Source organism: Orbicella faveolata, unplaced genomic scaffold (assembly GCF_042242905.1).
Source record: "Orbicella faveolata isolate gen_17 unplaced genomic scaffold, um_ofav_v1 contig_34, whole genome shotgun sequence".
NCBI classification, from domain to species: domain Eukaryota; kingdom Metazoa; phylum Cnidaria; class Anthozoa; order Scleractinia; family Merulinidae; genus Orbicella; species Orbicella faveolata.
Genome location: NW_028301563.1, coordinates 162,482 through 178,053, shown reverse-complemented (window position 1 = coordinate 178,053; position 15,572 = coordinate 162,482). Strand labels below are relative to the sequence as shown.

The following is a 15,572-nucleotide window of genomic DNA, read 5'->3' as shown; positions in this document are numbered from 1 at the left end:
CAGAGGTGTACTGAAATCACTCGGTATTGACTACGACGATGGTGGTTACAGTCCCAAAGGCAAGGCAAAGACGTACAAGAAGGCCAAACCGACAGCGGGAGAAAAGTTACAAGCAGGGTGGGAAGATTTCGAGCCCTGGAGAAAAGGACTGGCCTATGACTCGGATTAAGAAGAGGAAAAAAGCACCACCCCTGAGGAGAAGTACCCGGCGGCGTCGTCAACGAGGGTATGGGATCGACATCCAAAAATGGTTGGGCAAGACTGGGATCGAGTTTCATTGGCCCGGTTATCAGTACATGGGACCTGGTACCAAACTGAAGAAACGTCTAGCGCGAGGAGACCCGGGGATCAACCGTCTGGACCGACTGGCCAAACAACACGACATTGACTATTCCAGGGCCAAGAACTTACAGGACAAATGGAAAGCCGACACCAAGATGATCCAGGCCGTCGACAAATTACCCGGACATAAAACCATGACAGAACGCATTGTTAAGAAAATCATGCAAACCAAGAAATGTTGGAAATTGTAAACTTTATTGTTGTTGTAATCATTAAAGAAAGTTACACTCTTTGTTGTTTTTCAAAGAGTCTCTTTGTTTTTTCTTCAAGTCTCACACACCATGCCATTGTGGTACAGAGTATCCGAGGCATTCGATGTCACAAACAGTCGTTCGATCCTTTTTTGGTCCCCGAACGTCGACGAAGATATGAATAACAACCTAAACTTAATAGTGGAGGTGAAAGTGAACACTCTGAAAGGGGTGTTAAAATAAAACATGCGATACACCTCCATGCGTATATGATCGTACGAAATGACACTGAGGGGAAAGAACACGGTGCCGTGAATGTACATTGGAGTTCGTCCCTCCGTGGATCGCACAAAGTCCTCCATCTCGCGATAGTACTGGAACCACACTGTGACAGGAAGGGGATAAGGCAAATGATTCCACGAACGCGTCAAGGAATTGTGCGTCTCGAAGGGTCTTCCAATGTCTCTGAGATTTCCAAGGGCATCGTGAATCAATCTGCGTTGAATGTCCACTGCGAAATGAAAAACTAAAAAAACAGCGTCAGGTCCATAGTCCGTCCTCATGGTAAAGCGAGGGGCCTCCAGGAAAAGGTAGTAGACAGAGCTGTTGAATCGCAATATCCCTTTGTCCCTCCACGCGTCTAAAGAACAGTCTGAACCTTTGAATTCGGATCAAGTTATATGTATAATAAGGGGTGTTGTAAATGAACAGACGGTACAAAATAGCTCGGACCTCTCGGGTCGGTTCTACGGGGAGACGCACACTACCATGAATGTACAGGTCTCGATCCCGATACAGAGTCACGAAATTTCTGAGAAAGGTATAATAACGTCGCCAAACTTGAGGGTCCAAGTCATACGGCAATTCATCCCAATGGTACGATCCCTCGTGATGGCAGTGATTAGGTCTATCCTCACTACGATATAGCTCCAACTCTCGATCCAATCTAACTAAACCATCATCCGCACCTGACTGTAACGGGGTCTCATCATTATCATCTTCCTCGAGTTCCTCGTCGGTTTCCAACACGACCTCAGACTGAATATCGTCGATCACGCGTTGGCAGTTGCCGCAGGTCAGAACCCGTCTCTCCATCTCCTGGTAGCAACGCCGATGCATGAACACACCGCAGCAAGGAGTACGCCGGCACGATGCCAGAGAATCAACGTGAATATCTCTCTGACAAATGAAACACACTTGTTGAATCGGTGTTTCTTCGGGTATCTGATCCCGAAGGCGACGACTACGTCTCGGTGGTTCATCATCGTGTGATCGTGCACGACGACGATGACGTACTTGTCTTGGTGATTCTTCGGGGGACCGACTTCGAGGTCGGCGGCCGCTGCGCCCAGGTTCAGTCGACATGCCCGAAAAAGAAAAAACTGAAAAAACGCCGAATTCGCGCACCTCGATTTATGTCAATCATGCACCAATCAAACGAAAAAAGCCGACATCACGTGTTACCATAGACCCAGGGGATAGGGGGGTATCCCCCTACCACGCCCACTCACGGTCGGAGACTGGACCCAGGTCGAGTGCAACCTGGGATCCAGTTTTACCGTAAGTATAAAAAGATCGGCTCGAACCGTTCACGGCACTCTGAGTTTTTGACTTGTATCGAGCGCTGAAAATCATGGCACAGGAGCTGACCGACGAGGAGATGAACCAACAGATGGATCAACATGAAGCAGTGAGTATAACGTGCACCCTATGCGACAAGGTCATCCTTAAGACCGAAACCTGCGCTCGTACCAAGTGCTGTCGTTACCACGTGCATTACGATTGCTACACTCAGGCACTCGATGATCAGATGAACAAGGGGGTGATCAAAGAGAAGTTGTACTGTCAGATCTGTCACACGTTGTGTTTCCTAACTGAGTTCGTATCCACCTTGGACTGACGACATCTTTTTTGTCACGCCTTTGTTCATAGAGTTACTGGGATTGTCTCCCCACTGAAATGCAGGCCTACATCCTTCACCTCAGAGAGGCCCAGTCTCTCGCCGAGATGCGTGAACGTGAAACGAGGAGAGAGCTTTGTAACAAGATACGAGCCTTCGCTAAGGTCCAAGCAGAATGGGGGCTAGGTGCAATCAAAGTAGTTCTAGAGACATGTCTGCTAGATTATTGTCCCAAAGGAAGAGTTCCAGGAATGGAAAATAAGCACATGGTCGTGTATGGATTCTTCACGGACTAACAAAACTTTAAGCGAGCAATATATTTAGGGTACGGGTTAAATCATGCCTATCTCAGAATACCGGACGTTAAGAGAATGTTATCCTCACCCCCCACAGAATAGCAGTTACTGGGATAGACTACCTCATGAACTACAGGACTACATAATGCGCCTGGCCAGGAATCAAATCCTACTCGAGCGTAGAAGAAACAAAAAGGTACGACGTCTTCTCAAGGAAATAGTAGCCTACGGCAAACTGAAAGAACAATGGGGCCTAGGACACATTAAGATTGTTCAATGTCGATGTAATTCACCATGTTGTATAAAAAAGAAGAAAGAAGACAGATTCACACATATAAGAATATACGGATGTTACATCGACATTGACGACAAACCTAAAAGTACGTATTTAGCTGAGTCTATAAAAGAGGCTAAGAGATGCGCCCCCATAGAAAAGACTTTCCTCTACCCTGATTACTCCACTAAGTACGCTCATAATAGGTGGTTAAGAAATCGTTCCCACTCTCTTACAGAGTCGATGGGATAGGCTACCAGAAGAACTAAAGTGTCACATACTTTGCCTGGCAACCTGGCAACACATATTCGACTGCAGGAACAATGAACTATTGAACAAACTTCACGAACAAATTATATATTACGATATACTGAAAAAACAATGGCGGTACGGTCACATAGAAATACGAACGAGTAAATGTAAAACGGTTCATGAAAGAGGCCCTTATCACACTGCTATATATGGTCATTATGTCAACAAGCGTGACGAGAAAAAGAGAATCTATTTAGGATTTAGTTTTAATCACGCGTTAATCAATATACCTGACAAAAAATTGTTATTGTCAGATACTTTGCTTGGCACCCTGGCAGTAAAAAACAACCAATAGAAACGTGTTCATTGTTAAAATTAGATGTTTGTGTCATTGTCTTCTCAGAACAGACGGACCCACGACAAAGCCTTCCTCTTCGATGACGATGACGACGACTGGATCTTTGATCCGGCTCTCGACCGAGTGATGATCCAAACTGGAGGTGGTAATACGAGACCACTCCTAGAATTCCAATTAAGACCCATAGGCGCTCGACGTAACTGGAGAAATGTCCTCAACAAACAACGATTTGAAGCCACGCTCAGACAACACAGAGATGTGACTCCCAGGGACAATCTAGGCCAAGAATTGACTCACGCCCTTCAACGATCCATCGAGCAACAAATCGCCCAGGATCCTACCCTGACACCCAACTCCACGGTCCATTTCACCATGCAGTCCAGTGCCTTCACGCACGCCTTTCAATCCACCACCTTCACCGTGCGCGAATTCGAAGAAGGGAGTGAAAGACTAGACACTTATCTCCAGTCTCTCGCGGCCAAACTCAACTCCAACGAAGAATTCACCCCCGACGACACGTTTACCATGGAAACCACCTTCATACGCACCCCAGGTCGTGGGCGTGGGCACAGAAAACGATACAAACCGAGCTGTGCCGCCGTACGGGGAATCGTCAAACGGTCGCGCGTGACCATCCAAAACAAAGACAATCTATGCTGCGCTCGCGCTATCGTCACCATGAAAGCCCTGGTAGACGTGAACGGAAATTCCCGAGACCAAGATTACCACAATCTCAAACAGGGACGACCCGTCCAAGAGCGATTGGCCAAAGAACTCCACCGTCTAGCCCACGTCCCCGAAGGACCTTGCGGCATTCCTGAGTTGCAGCAATTTCAGGCCGCGTTACCTGGGTACCAACTCAAAGTCCTTTCCATCGACCCACCTCACATGCTCATCTACGCGGGACCCGAACCCTCGGACAAGATCATTCGCCTCATCAAAGAAGACAGTCACTACGACGGATGCAACTCGTTCAGTGGGTTCCTAAGCAAATCCTACTTCTGCGACGAATGCAATCGAGGATACGATCACGACGACTTTCAACGTCATCCCTGCGACGGTAAATGGTGTCCTGCCTGCAAACAAAAGGACTGCCCCGATTTCATCGAAGCCAAACGACTCCTAGCACGAGGCAAGTTTCCAGCACCCACCTCGATCTGCCGATTGTGCCACAGAAAATTCTTCGGAGCCCAATGCTACAACTACCACCTGCAACGGCGGAGCTTGAACATCCCATCCATCTGCGACACTTACAAAAAGTGCCCAGACTGTTGCCACGTCTACGAACCAAAACACAGGACTGGACGAGGAGGTGACCATCGTGTCCCCGATCACACGTGCGGATGGGGCAAATGCCACATCTGCGAAAAAAAAGTCTGTCTGCCGACGCACCGATGTTACATCAAACGCATCCCCGAAGACGAAGACGAGCCCAAAAAGAAACGCGTGCCAGGCGACGAAGTCAAAGGTCGACCCTTCGAAGAACCCGAACCTGGTGATCCAGACACGCGAGTCTTGGTGGACAGAGATTTGCCCCTTCAAGTGTACTGCGACTACGAAGCCATCACCGATGCCGAAGGGAATCAGACACCCATTCTTCTCTGCCTAGAAGACGATGAAGAGGATCAATTCTGCTCCTTCTACGGTCCCACCTGCACCGCTGACATGTTCGACCACCTTGAATCCCTCGCCGTCTACGTGGACGGAGACGATCGGGACGTCATCGTCCTCTTCCACAATCTCAAAGGCTACGACGGAATGTTCATCCTGCAACACTGTTACGCCACGCATCGAGAAGTCACAGACCAAATCACCGTAGGCACCAAGATACTGTCCCTGAGATCCGACAGACTGACTTTCAAAGATTCCCTATGCTTTCTCCCGTTCCCACTGGCCGACTTTCCCGCCACCTTCAGAATCCACGAACTCTGCAAGGGATTCTTCCCGCACAAATTCAACACCCTAGAAAACCAAGAGTACGAAGGACCCATGCCGCCGCGAGACATGTACGATCCCGACGGCATGTCCGCCAAAAAGAAAGCCGAATTCGAACAGTGTTACCAAGAGAAAGTCAACAACTACCATTTCGTCATACGGCAAGAAATGGAAGCCTACTGCGAATCGGATGTCAAACTCCTCAAAGCAGGCTGTCAAAAGTTTCAGCAAGAATTCAAACAAAAAGCCGACTTCGACCCCATGGAGAAATGCGTCACCATCGCCTCCGCCTGCAACCGATTCTGGCGCAAGAAACTCGTCCCGCCCAACACCATTGCCTCCAGGCCACCTCGAGGATGGCACGGCGCCCGATCCAATCAGTCCGTCAAAGCCCTGAAATGGCTAGCCTGGCAAGAACACCTGTTACAACACACCGACCAAGGCGATCGTATACGCACCGTGCGAAACGGAGGTGAAGTCCGTCTAGCCAATCACCTCGTGGACGGATACGACCCAGACACTGGAACCGTCTACGAATTCCACGGATGTCTATGGCACGGATGTCCACGCTCCAGAAACACGACCTTCTCAGTCGCCAAGGCTACCAGCTCCACGTCAAGTGGGAATGTGAGTGGGACCTGGAGGTCAAAACCGACCCTGATCTCCGTCGGTTCCTAGACACGTTCGAAATCATCGAACCGCTTGAGCCACGAGAAGCCTTCTTCGGAGGGCGCACGAACGCCGTCAAACTGCATCACGTGACCAACGTGGCCCAAGGAGAAAAAACCAAGTACGTCGACATGACGTCGCTCTACCCATGGGCCAACAAGGAAGGCGAGTACCCCGTAGGACACCCGCAAGTCATCGTCAACCCCGACGATCAAGACATCCACCACTACTTCGGTATGGCCAAAGTGGACATACTGCCGCCTCACGAACTATACCACCCCGTTCTACCTTTCAGGCACGGAGGTAAACTCACCTTCCCACTCTGCCAATTGTGCGTGGAACACGAAATGACCAAACCCTTCCTAGAGAAATCGCATCGCTGCCCTCACTCGACCGAGCAACGCACGCTACGAGGGACCTGGTGCACACCCGAAATCCAGAAAGCCGTTGCCATTGGATACACGCTCAACAAGATACACGAACTACACCATTTCCCGCCGGAACAACGGCCTAAAGGACTCTTCGCCGATTACGTGAACACCTGGCTAAAAATCAAACAGGAATCCGCTGGCTACCCTAACTGGTGTAACACCCCCGAAGACAAGGCACGGTACGTGCAACAATACCAACAGAAAGAAGGCATTGCTCTTGATCAAACCATGATCCAGAAAAATCCAGGACGCAAAGCCACCGCCAAACTCATGCTCAACCCCTTCTGGGGCAAGTTCGGCGAAAACCTACACAGACCCACCACCCAAGTGGTCTACAACGCCGCGCAACTCTTTACCCTCATTTCCAACCCCTTCAACGACATACGACAAGTCAGAATCGCCAACGACGAAGCCCTAGAGGTCGTCCACGCCGAACTCAAAGACAATCAACCCGACAACGGACGAATCAACATCTTCGTCGCCGCTTTCACCACCTGCTGGGCGCGTCTCAAATTATACAGCTACCTGGACCAATTAAAGCAACAAGTTCTCTACTTTGACACTGACTCCGTCATCTACTTGCACAAACCAGGTCAAACCGACGTCACCCTAGGCGATTACCTGGGCGAGATGACCAACGAACTCGACGATGGCGATTTCATCACCGATTTCACTGCCGCTGGACCCAAAAAATACGGATACAGAACCCACCAAGGCAAAGTCTGCTGCAAAGTCAGAGGCTTCTCACTCAATGTACGAGGATCCAGGCAACTCAATTATGACGTCATGCAACAAAATCTACTCGACGAACTCACACAACCTCTCGAGGAACGACGCAACATCAACGTCGTAAACCCCAACTTCTTTTGGAGAAACCCAGCCACCAAACATCTCAGAGTCATCACACGGACTAAACGATACGGACTCGTCTTCGACAAACGCGTCGTAGACACGAACACTTTCATGTCGTTTCCGTACGAATACACATCCATGTAATTTTTACTTCCTGTAATCAATAAAAATCAATTCTGAAACTCACTTCCTGTCTATCGCCTTATTTCGGCATGCGCGAGCTCTGACGTCACGGGCGCCATGTTTGCTCCACCAAGGGGCCATCTTGGATTTTACAATTTAAGAGAATGTATGGGAAAAAACTGCTCACGTGGTATGATCCCTGGCTCCTGATTGGCTACGGCCCAAACGAGCACTATTGATTACTCAAGACCAACAACAAAATCTACGATATTTATTATTTAACAGTAGCAAACGTTTAGGTCTATCATACCTCTCTTTCAATTTCCCGTTTCTCTCGTTGCTCACGTTCCAACGTGTACATCTTTTTGAATGGTGTGAGTTTGCACACTCTTTCTTTTAATCTGCAATGCCATATAGTCATACTCCTCCAACTCATCAAGTGGCGAGTGTTAGCCAAGATTTTAGACATGGATAGCAGGAATGATCAACCACCCATGACTTGGTATTAGGTAGAGGTTACTTAAGAATGGCTGACTGTTAGGATCGAGAACCGCCGGTCAACGACCCATTTGGCAAATCGCTCATATTTTGCCCAAAGATACCCTTACGTGACCTAATTCTAAAAATCATATTTCAAGGTTCCAGCGAATTTTTATTTTTCAGAAATTCGCGAAAATTTGAAAGCGCGGTCAAAGTGCGGTTTTTCGTGTAATAAAATGACCGAAATAAGGTGCGAGGACGAAGCGCTGGTAAAGTCCTAAAATAAATTCAGTTGACTTCAAACTTCACAGAAATGTGGAACAACCACTCTAATTTATTCCTCGTTTTAAACTAATCTCAGAGATGTTGATATAGTGGTTTTCCGAACCATTTTAAAAACACCTATGAAGCGTCTGAAAAATAACGGCAAAATATAGGTCATGTTTAACAGCATAAAAATGCATCTGGTACCTCACTTTCCGATTATTTTACTTTACAGCCTAGAAATATCATTATTAAACATATATCATGCCAAGTTTCATGCTCGAACTCGCAGTATTTCCCTTTGAGAAAAACGAAAATCTATGTCAATGTGTTGGGCGCAAATAACACAATAATTATACACGAACAAGAGACAAATCAGTTTCAACGGCGAAAGTAAAAGGCCATCATTCATTAAAATCCCGTCAATTCACTGCTATCAGTAGAAACATAATGTCCACTACATAGAAACTGTTTTTAGACGTTTTCGAAACATTGCGCGTTAACTTTGTTTAATTTCCTGTCCGCCGTCATGTCTAGTCTGTCATCGCGTGTATTTCATTAATGTAAACAACACTCTGAGTGGTTTTCACGACAAACGCAAGAGATTTCCTGTAACCTTAATGTTTTCGGTTCACCAAAACGCTTTAAGTTCGTTAAGACACAATAATGGGTCAACTTGGAATGCTGTTTAGCATTAAGGACGTTAAAGGACTGTAAATTAATCGAGTTGAAATATCTTGAAGCAAATCAAAATCGCGCCCTTATTCTAATTTGGCAAACAGCCGACCTCCGTTCAAGTTCAAGAAGTCGAGAGGTTAATTCGGCAATGTATTACCGGTACAACAACAAAATCAAACCGAGGTCACAAAAGTGTAAGTTTAAAAGTGTAGTGGCAAGTCCCAAATAAATTTCGCCTATATAAAATGGAAACAAGAAGTGAAACGCTCTGCCCCGAAACAAATAAACAAAATATTAATACGACTAATTTAATCCGAAAATGTTACAGAAAACATACCTAAAAGCCGTCGATTCCCCTCAATACCACTCCACATTGCCTTAAAGAGCCCAAGCTTTCTGCTGTAAGAATCAGGGGCCTCAGGAATCTGTTTTTATCATATTGGCAACCATGCTGCGTGGCTGATATTCGAGACTCAGTAAAAGTTGTCACACAACCGTACGAGCAGCCCAGTCACGCTTTCACTGCTCTTGCGCAAATGTTCAACATTTCGCAATTTACTTAAACCGACTACAGGTTTAAAGTAGTGACAGTAGATTGAAATGCGCTTCTTAAAGCTGACCTATCCAGGTGCAATTATTTCTTGTTCTTGAATGGCTCTTAGTTGTAGCTACAGTCGGGAAGGGAGAGGGGGTACTCCTGGAAATTTCGGATATCTGTATGCCGTGGAAGATTAAGTGGTCTCCAGCTCTTAACGCCAACACTGACACACCAGATGATTCTCGAAGTATCACAGGGATCACTAAGCTAAATAATTTTGAGTTTAGCTCCGCTGAGTCAATTACCTGTTGGCGCGCATATTGTATTGACCGTGGACAGGTGGAAAAACAGTTAAACGGGAAAAGCCTGGTGCACATTGTAATTTAGCGTTGTTCAACACGCAATCGGTCAGGTTGTAATGCTAATCGTATTTGACAGAATCTCAAGTTTTCTTTGCACACATACTGGGGCGACATACTCCTAGATGGGTGTGACCGGGAGTCATGAGTCAAGTCCGTCAACTCGCAAAGCTTAACAGAAGAGTGATAGTGAACCACTGATGGAAGGACTGCAGATTGTCCCTACGCTTTACCCTGATAGGCCTCTGTTTTATTCTAATGAACTGATGCTGTGACAATAATACTATTTAGCTTTACGAACATGCTAATTGTCAAGGGTTTCTTTTGCAGTTTAGTCAGACATCGCTCTTTCTTTATTTCTGCTGGAAACATCGTTCTCTAAAGGAGACTTCAGGTCATTTTCTAAAAAGGCACGAACACTGCGACCCCAACATCGGTGCCATTATCAACGGGTGTGACCGAGAAAGCGTCTGGTGATGCTTCCATGGATAGTAACCATGCATGGCAGGGGTGTATTAATGTCTTCAAGGCAGCTGCATTCGTGTCTTTCATGGCCCGTCCACTTTAGAGAGGCACTTGTCTCTGGAGAAATATACTCAGTCACTGGAGAGACATTCCCTTATGGACTTAGCCAAAATGTGCTACAAACCCTGCTTGGAGCAAGCGTTGGCGCGTTACTCAAAGCCACAATAGGTCACCAAGAAGCCCTTGTTGTTTCAAAAGAGGGTTGGGCTCTCAGGGCAGTCAGTGACAAGCAGCACTCGTATCTTATGGCAAAATTCCGCACTGGTCAAACGACAGGCCGAAAGCTTGACGCCGAAATGGTGGCGCGGGAAATGCGCAGAGCCTAGGATCCTTATAATGTTCGTCTTTTTCAGGTGCTAGTTTTTCGGGGCGGGGAGGATCGTTAAATTTTTGTAGAGAGGGAGAGAGAGTAGAGGAGGAAGACCCTTTAGAGGAAAAACTCATGGCCGAATCGTCTCAACCTCGTTCCTAGGGTCTCTCATCTTACCGCACCCTGGAGCGTACTCCAGTCGGGCGGAAAGATGAGAGACTCTAGGAACGAGGTTTGAATCACCCTTTTGATTTGAGTCACCCTTTCCAAATTCGCTGCAACGATTAATTTACCTTTATCGACTTAAAATTAGATGATCTAATGCACTTTGTTTCCGACACTGCGCGTAGACGCAGCGCGTAGACGCAGCGCAACAGTGCCTTAACAAACTAATCACTCTAGAACATCTGAAAACATAGATCTCCCAAACAGCTTACTTTCCTGAAAATAGTTTTTCACAAAGAACTACTTATCTATGATTTTTTTATACTGCAAAAGAAACCCTTGACCATTAGCATGTTCATAAAGCTAAATGGTATCATTGTCACAGCATCAGTTCATTAGAATAAAACAGAGGCCTGTCAGGGTAAAGCGTAGGGACAATCTGCAGTCCTTCCATCAGTGGTTCACTATCACTCTTCTGTTAAGTTTTGCGAGTTGACTGACTTGACTCATGGCTCCCGGCCACGCCCATCTAGGAGTATGTCACCCCAGTATGTGTCGAAAGAAAACTTGAGATTCTATCAAATACGATTAGCATTACAACATGACCGATTGCATGTTGAACAACGCTAAATTACAATGTACACCAGGCTTTTCCCGTTTAACTGTTTTTCCACCTGTCCACGGTCAATGCAATATGCGCGCCAACAGGTAATTGACTCAGCGGAGCTAAACTCAAAATTATTTAGCTTAGTGATCCCTGTGATACTTCGAGAATCATCTGGTGTGTCAGTGTTGGCGTTAAGAGCTGGAGACCACTTAATCTTCCACGACATACAGATATCCGAAATTTCCAGGAGTACCCCCTCTCCCTTCCCGACTGTAGCTACAACTAAGAGCCATTCAAGAACAAGAAATAATTGCTCCTGGATAGGTCAGCTTTAAGAAGCGCATTTCAATCTACTGTCACTACTTTAAACCTGTAATCGGTTTAAGTAAATTGCGAAATGTTGAACATTTGCGCAAGAGCAGTGAAAGCGTGACTGGGCTGCTCGTACGGTTGTGTGACAACTTTTACTGAGTCTCGAATATCAGCCACGCAGCATGGTTGCCAATATGATAAAAACAGATTCCTGAGGCCCCTGATTCTTACAGCAGAAAGCTTGGGCTCTTTAAGGCAATGTGGAGTGGTATTGAGGGGAATCGACGGCTTTTAGGTATGTTTTCTGTAACATTTTCGGATTAAATTAGTCGTATTAATATTTTGTTTATTAGTTTCGGGTCAGAACGTTTCACTTCTTGTTTCCATTTTATATAGGCGAAATTTATTTGGGACTTGCCACTACACTTTTAAACTTACACTTTTGTGACCTCGGTTTGATTTTGTTGTTGTACCGGTAATACATTGCCGAATTAACCTCTCGACTTCTTGAACTTGAACGGAGGTCGGCTGTTTGCCAAATTAGAATAAGGGCGCGATTTTGATTTGCTTCAAGATATTTCAACTCGACTAATTTACAGTCCTTTAACGTCCTTAATGCTAAACAACGTTCCAAGTTGACCCATTATTGTGTCATTACGAACTTAAAGCGTTTTGGTGAACCGAAAACATTAAGGTTACAGGAAATCTCTTGCGTCTGTCGTGAAAACCATTCAGAGTGTTGTTTACATTAAGGAAATACACGCGATGACAGACTAGACATGACGGCGGACAGGAAATTAAACAAAGTTAACGCGCAATGTTTCGAAAACGTCTAAAAACAGTTTCTATGTAGTGGACATTATGTTTCTACTGATAGCAGTGAATTGACGGGATTTTAATGAATGATGGCCTTTTACTTTCGCCGTTGAAACTGATTTGTCTCTTGTTCGTGTATAATTATTGTGTTATTTGCGCCCAACACATTGACATAGATTTTCGTTTTTCTCAAAGGGAAATACTGCGAGTTCGAGCATGAAACTTGGCATGATATGTGTTTAATAATGATATTTCTAGGCTGTAAAGTAAAATAATCGGAAAGTGAGGTACCAGATGCATTTTTATGCTGTTAAACATGACCTATATTTTGCCGTTATTTTTCAGACGCTTCATAGGTGTTTTTAAAATGGTTCGGAAAACCACTATATCAACATCTCTGAGATTAGTTTAAAACGAGGAATAAATTAGAGTGGTTGTTCCACATTTCTGTGAAGTTTGAAGTCAATTGAATGTATTTTAAGACCTTACCAGCGCTTCGTCCTCGCACCTTATTTTGGTCATTTTATTACACGAAAAACAGCACTTTGACCGCGCTTTCAAATTTTCGCGAATTTCTGAAAAATAAGAATTCGCTGGAACCTTGAAATATGATTTTTAGAATTAGGTCACGTAAGGGTATCTTTGGGCAAAATATGAGCGATTTGCCAAATGGGTCGTTGACCGGCGGTTATCGATCCTAACAGTCAGCCATTCTTAAGGGACTACTCATGTTTACAGAGGAGTTGGTTTGTGGACTTTCTTTGCTAAAAACAGGGTCCTCTGTCACACTTTACTGAAATGATCTTGTCCTAGTGTTTAGGAACCTCCGACGTGTTACAACAAGCAGTTGTGTTAGCTTACAATCCATTTATCTTCGCTTATGATCTGGTTAGAGAAATACTGAGATCCAAATCATGATTAACCATTCTGTGATTTAAACAAACCAGTTTGACAAAGTTTTACAGAACCAGAGCTTTATATTGGATATATTGGCAACCATTGCCTTTTAACAGTTTGTCTGGTTGTTTAAAATGGATAGATGTTTTGCATAAAGAAGCCTCTAGTTGTGTAATGAACAATGGCCATGCATCTTTCTTCCTTCGTTTACAACGCGGTGTTAGACAAGGCTGTCCTCTGTCTGGCTTGCTTTTTATAATTGGCATTAAACGTTTCATAAGAACTCTCAAAAAAGATCACTCAATTAAAAGAATTAATGTCGAACAAAAGAAATAAAAATTATGCAATATGCCGACGACACCACGGTCTACCTAACGTTCAGGATTGAACGCAGTTACAAAAACTGCAAAATTTACTGTAATTTGCAAGACTACAACAAAAGCTTCGAAATTTAGTCAGTGGGTTGCAAGAAGACTCCTCCAAAGTGACAAGAATTGCAAAACTTACAAAATTTACGAAAACTGCGAAATTTACTGAAATTCGCGAGACCACCGACAAACTCTATGAAATTTATTCAAAGGGTTGCAACGAAGGCCCGTTTAAAGTTACGACAATTGCGAAAATTACAAAATTTACAATAACAGCAAAATTTACGATAATTCGGCTTTCCATCCACGAAATGCACAAAAGTCTTTGAAAGGGTTACATGGAAGTCCCCAACGCAATTTATGAAAATTACGAATTACCTCATTTAAGATAGAGAAGATATTAGCACCGTCGCCTCTATGTTAATATTTTACAAAATCTGACAGTCACCACTTGCTAGTCGATAATCTTTTAGCCAAGCAGTAATATAATGTTTTGCATTTAAAACATAAAAGCAGAAAACTAACTCCCAAACTTACAGCAAATAACTGTTCTTCCATGCTTTCCAGGTATTTTTTTGTCTTTCGACCTGAAACTCTAAGTCGTCATTTTGCAATGTTTTTATTGCTGCATCTCTTTGCAGTTTTTCTGCAAGACGTTGGATTTGCTTAAGATAAAGTGAATCACAGCAGAGAGGTTAAGGCCAGTTTATATGGCAAACATCCTCCCGCTATTGACTGCATCAACACTTGATAGTTATTAAATATAATTAATTCATCACAAAAATAATCCACTTTAATGTACCCCTTTACTGATTCCTTACACCTGGTGCAAACTGCACTCGTCAATACAACGTTTTAACTCATGACACCAATAGCCACACATTTGTTGGACCAAAAGAAAGTGCCTACATAAGAATAGAGTTAAACTTCCACAGGATTAGTTTGGTACACTAACAAGGCCACCGTTTCATCATGGTTTTGGGACACCAAAATGGCTGCCATGATGACATGTTAAAATGCTCTATACAGTAGCAAAAGTTTAGATATATCATACCTCTCTTTCAATTTCCCTTTTCTCTCGTTGTTCACGTTCCAATGTGAACAACTTTTTGAATGGCATGAGTTCGCACACTCTTTCTTTTAATCTGCAAGATAGGATGGATGAAAAAGCATCAATATTGCCACATACAGATCCGCTTCCAATGAAAACAAAAGTTTAGTAAATACACACTGAAAGAACAGCATTTTTCTGGGTAATTACATTTCAAAGTTTCGGTTTTGTTTTGCTGCATGACTAACCTTCTAGCTAAACTGTTATTTAATAACAATAATAATATTATTATTAATAATAATGATAATGATAATGATATTAAAAACAATATTATGATAATAACAGGAAACTTCACAGCATCCTTTGCAGCTGAAAAATGTGCATGTCACATAACTTTCTCAGTTTCAAGTCTGGGAGGTTACCACATGAGAAAATAACTCTTAGCATGAAATAAATATTTTCTGCAAACTTAGTGTGATGACGTCATCAGTCATGTAACCATGTCTAAAAGTGTGTTGTGTCTTAGTGCGAGGACTGGCATTGAACAATTGCAAAGCAATTCACATATTTGAAAGGGTT

General features: G+C 44.3%; 1 protein-coding gene across 1 annotated transcript; it reads right to left on the bottom strand.

Annotated features, from left to right (window-relative positions):
- Positions 1 to 877: 877 nt before the first annotated feature.
- On the bottom strand, positions 878 to 1,994 carry LOC149104188 (uncharacterized). Its single transcript, XM_089271618.1, has one exon. It carries the CDS (start codon positions 1,896 to 1,898, stop codon positions 1,074 to 1,076), a length of 825 nt encoding a protein of 274 aa, XP_089127744.1. The 5' UTR covers positions 1,899 to 1,994; the 3' UTR covers positions 878 to 1,073.
- Positions 1,995 to 15,572: the final 13,578 nt, after the last annotated feature.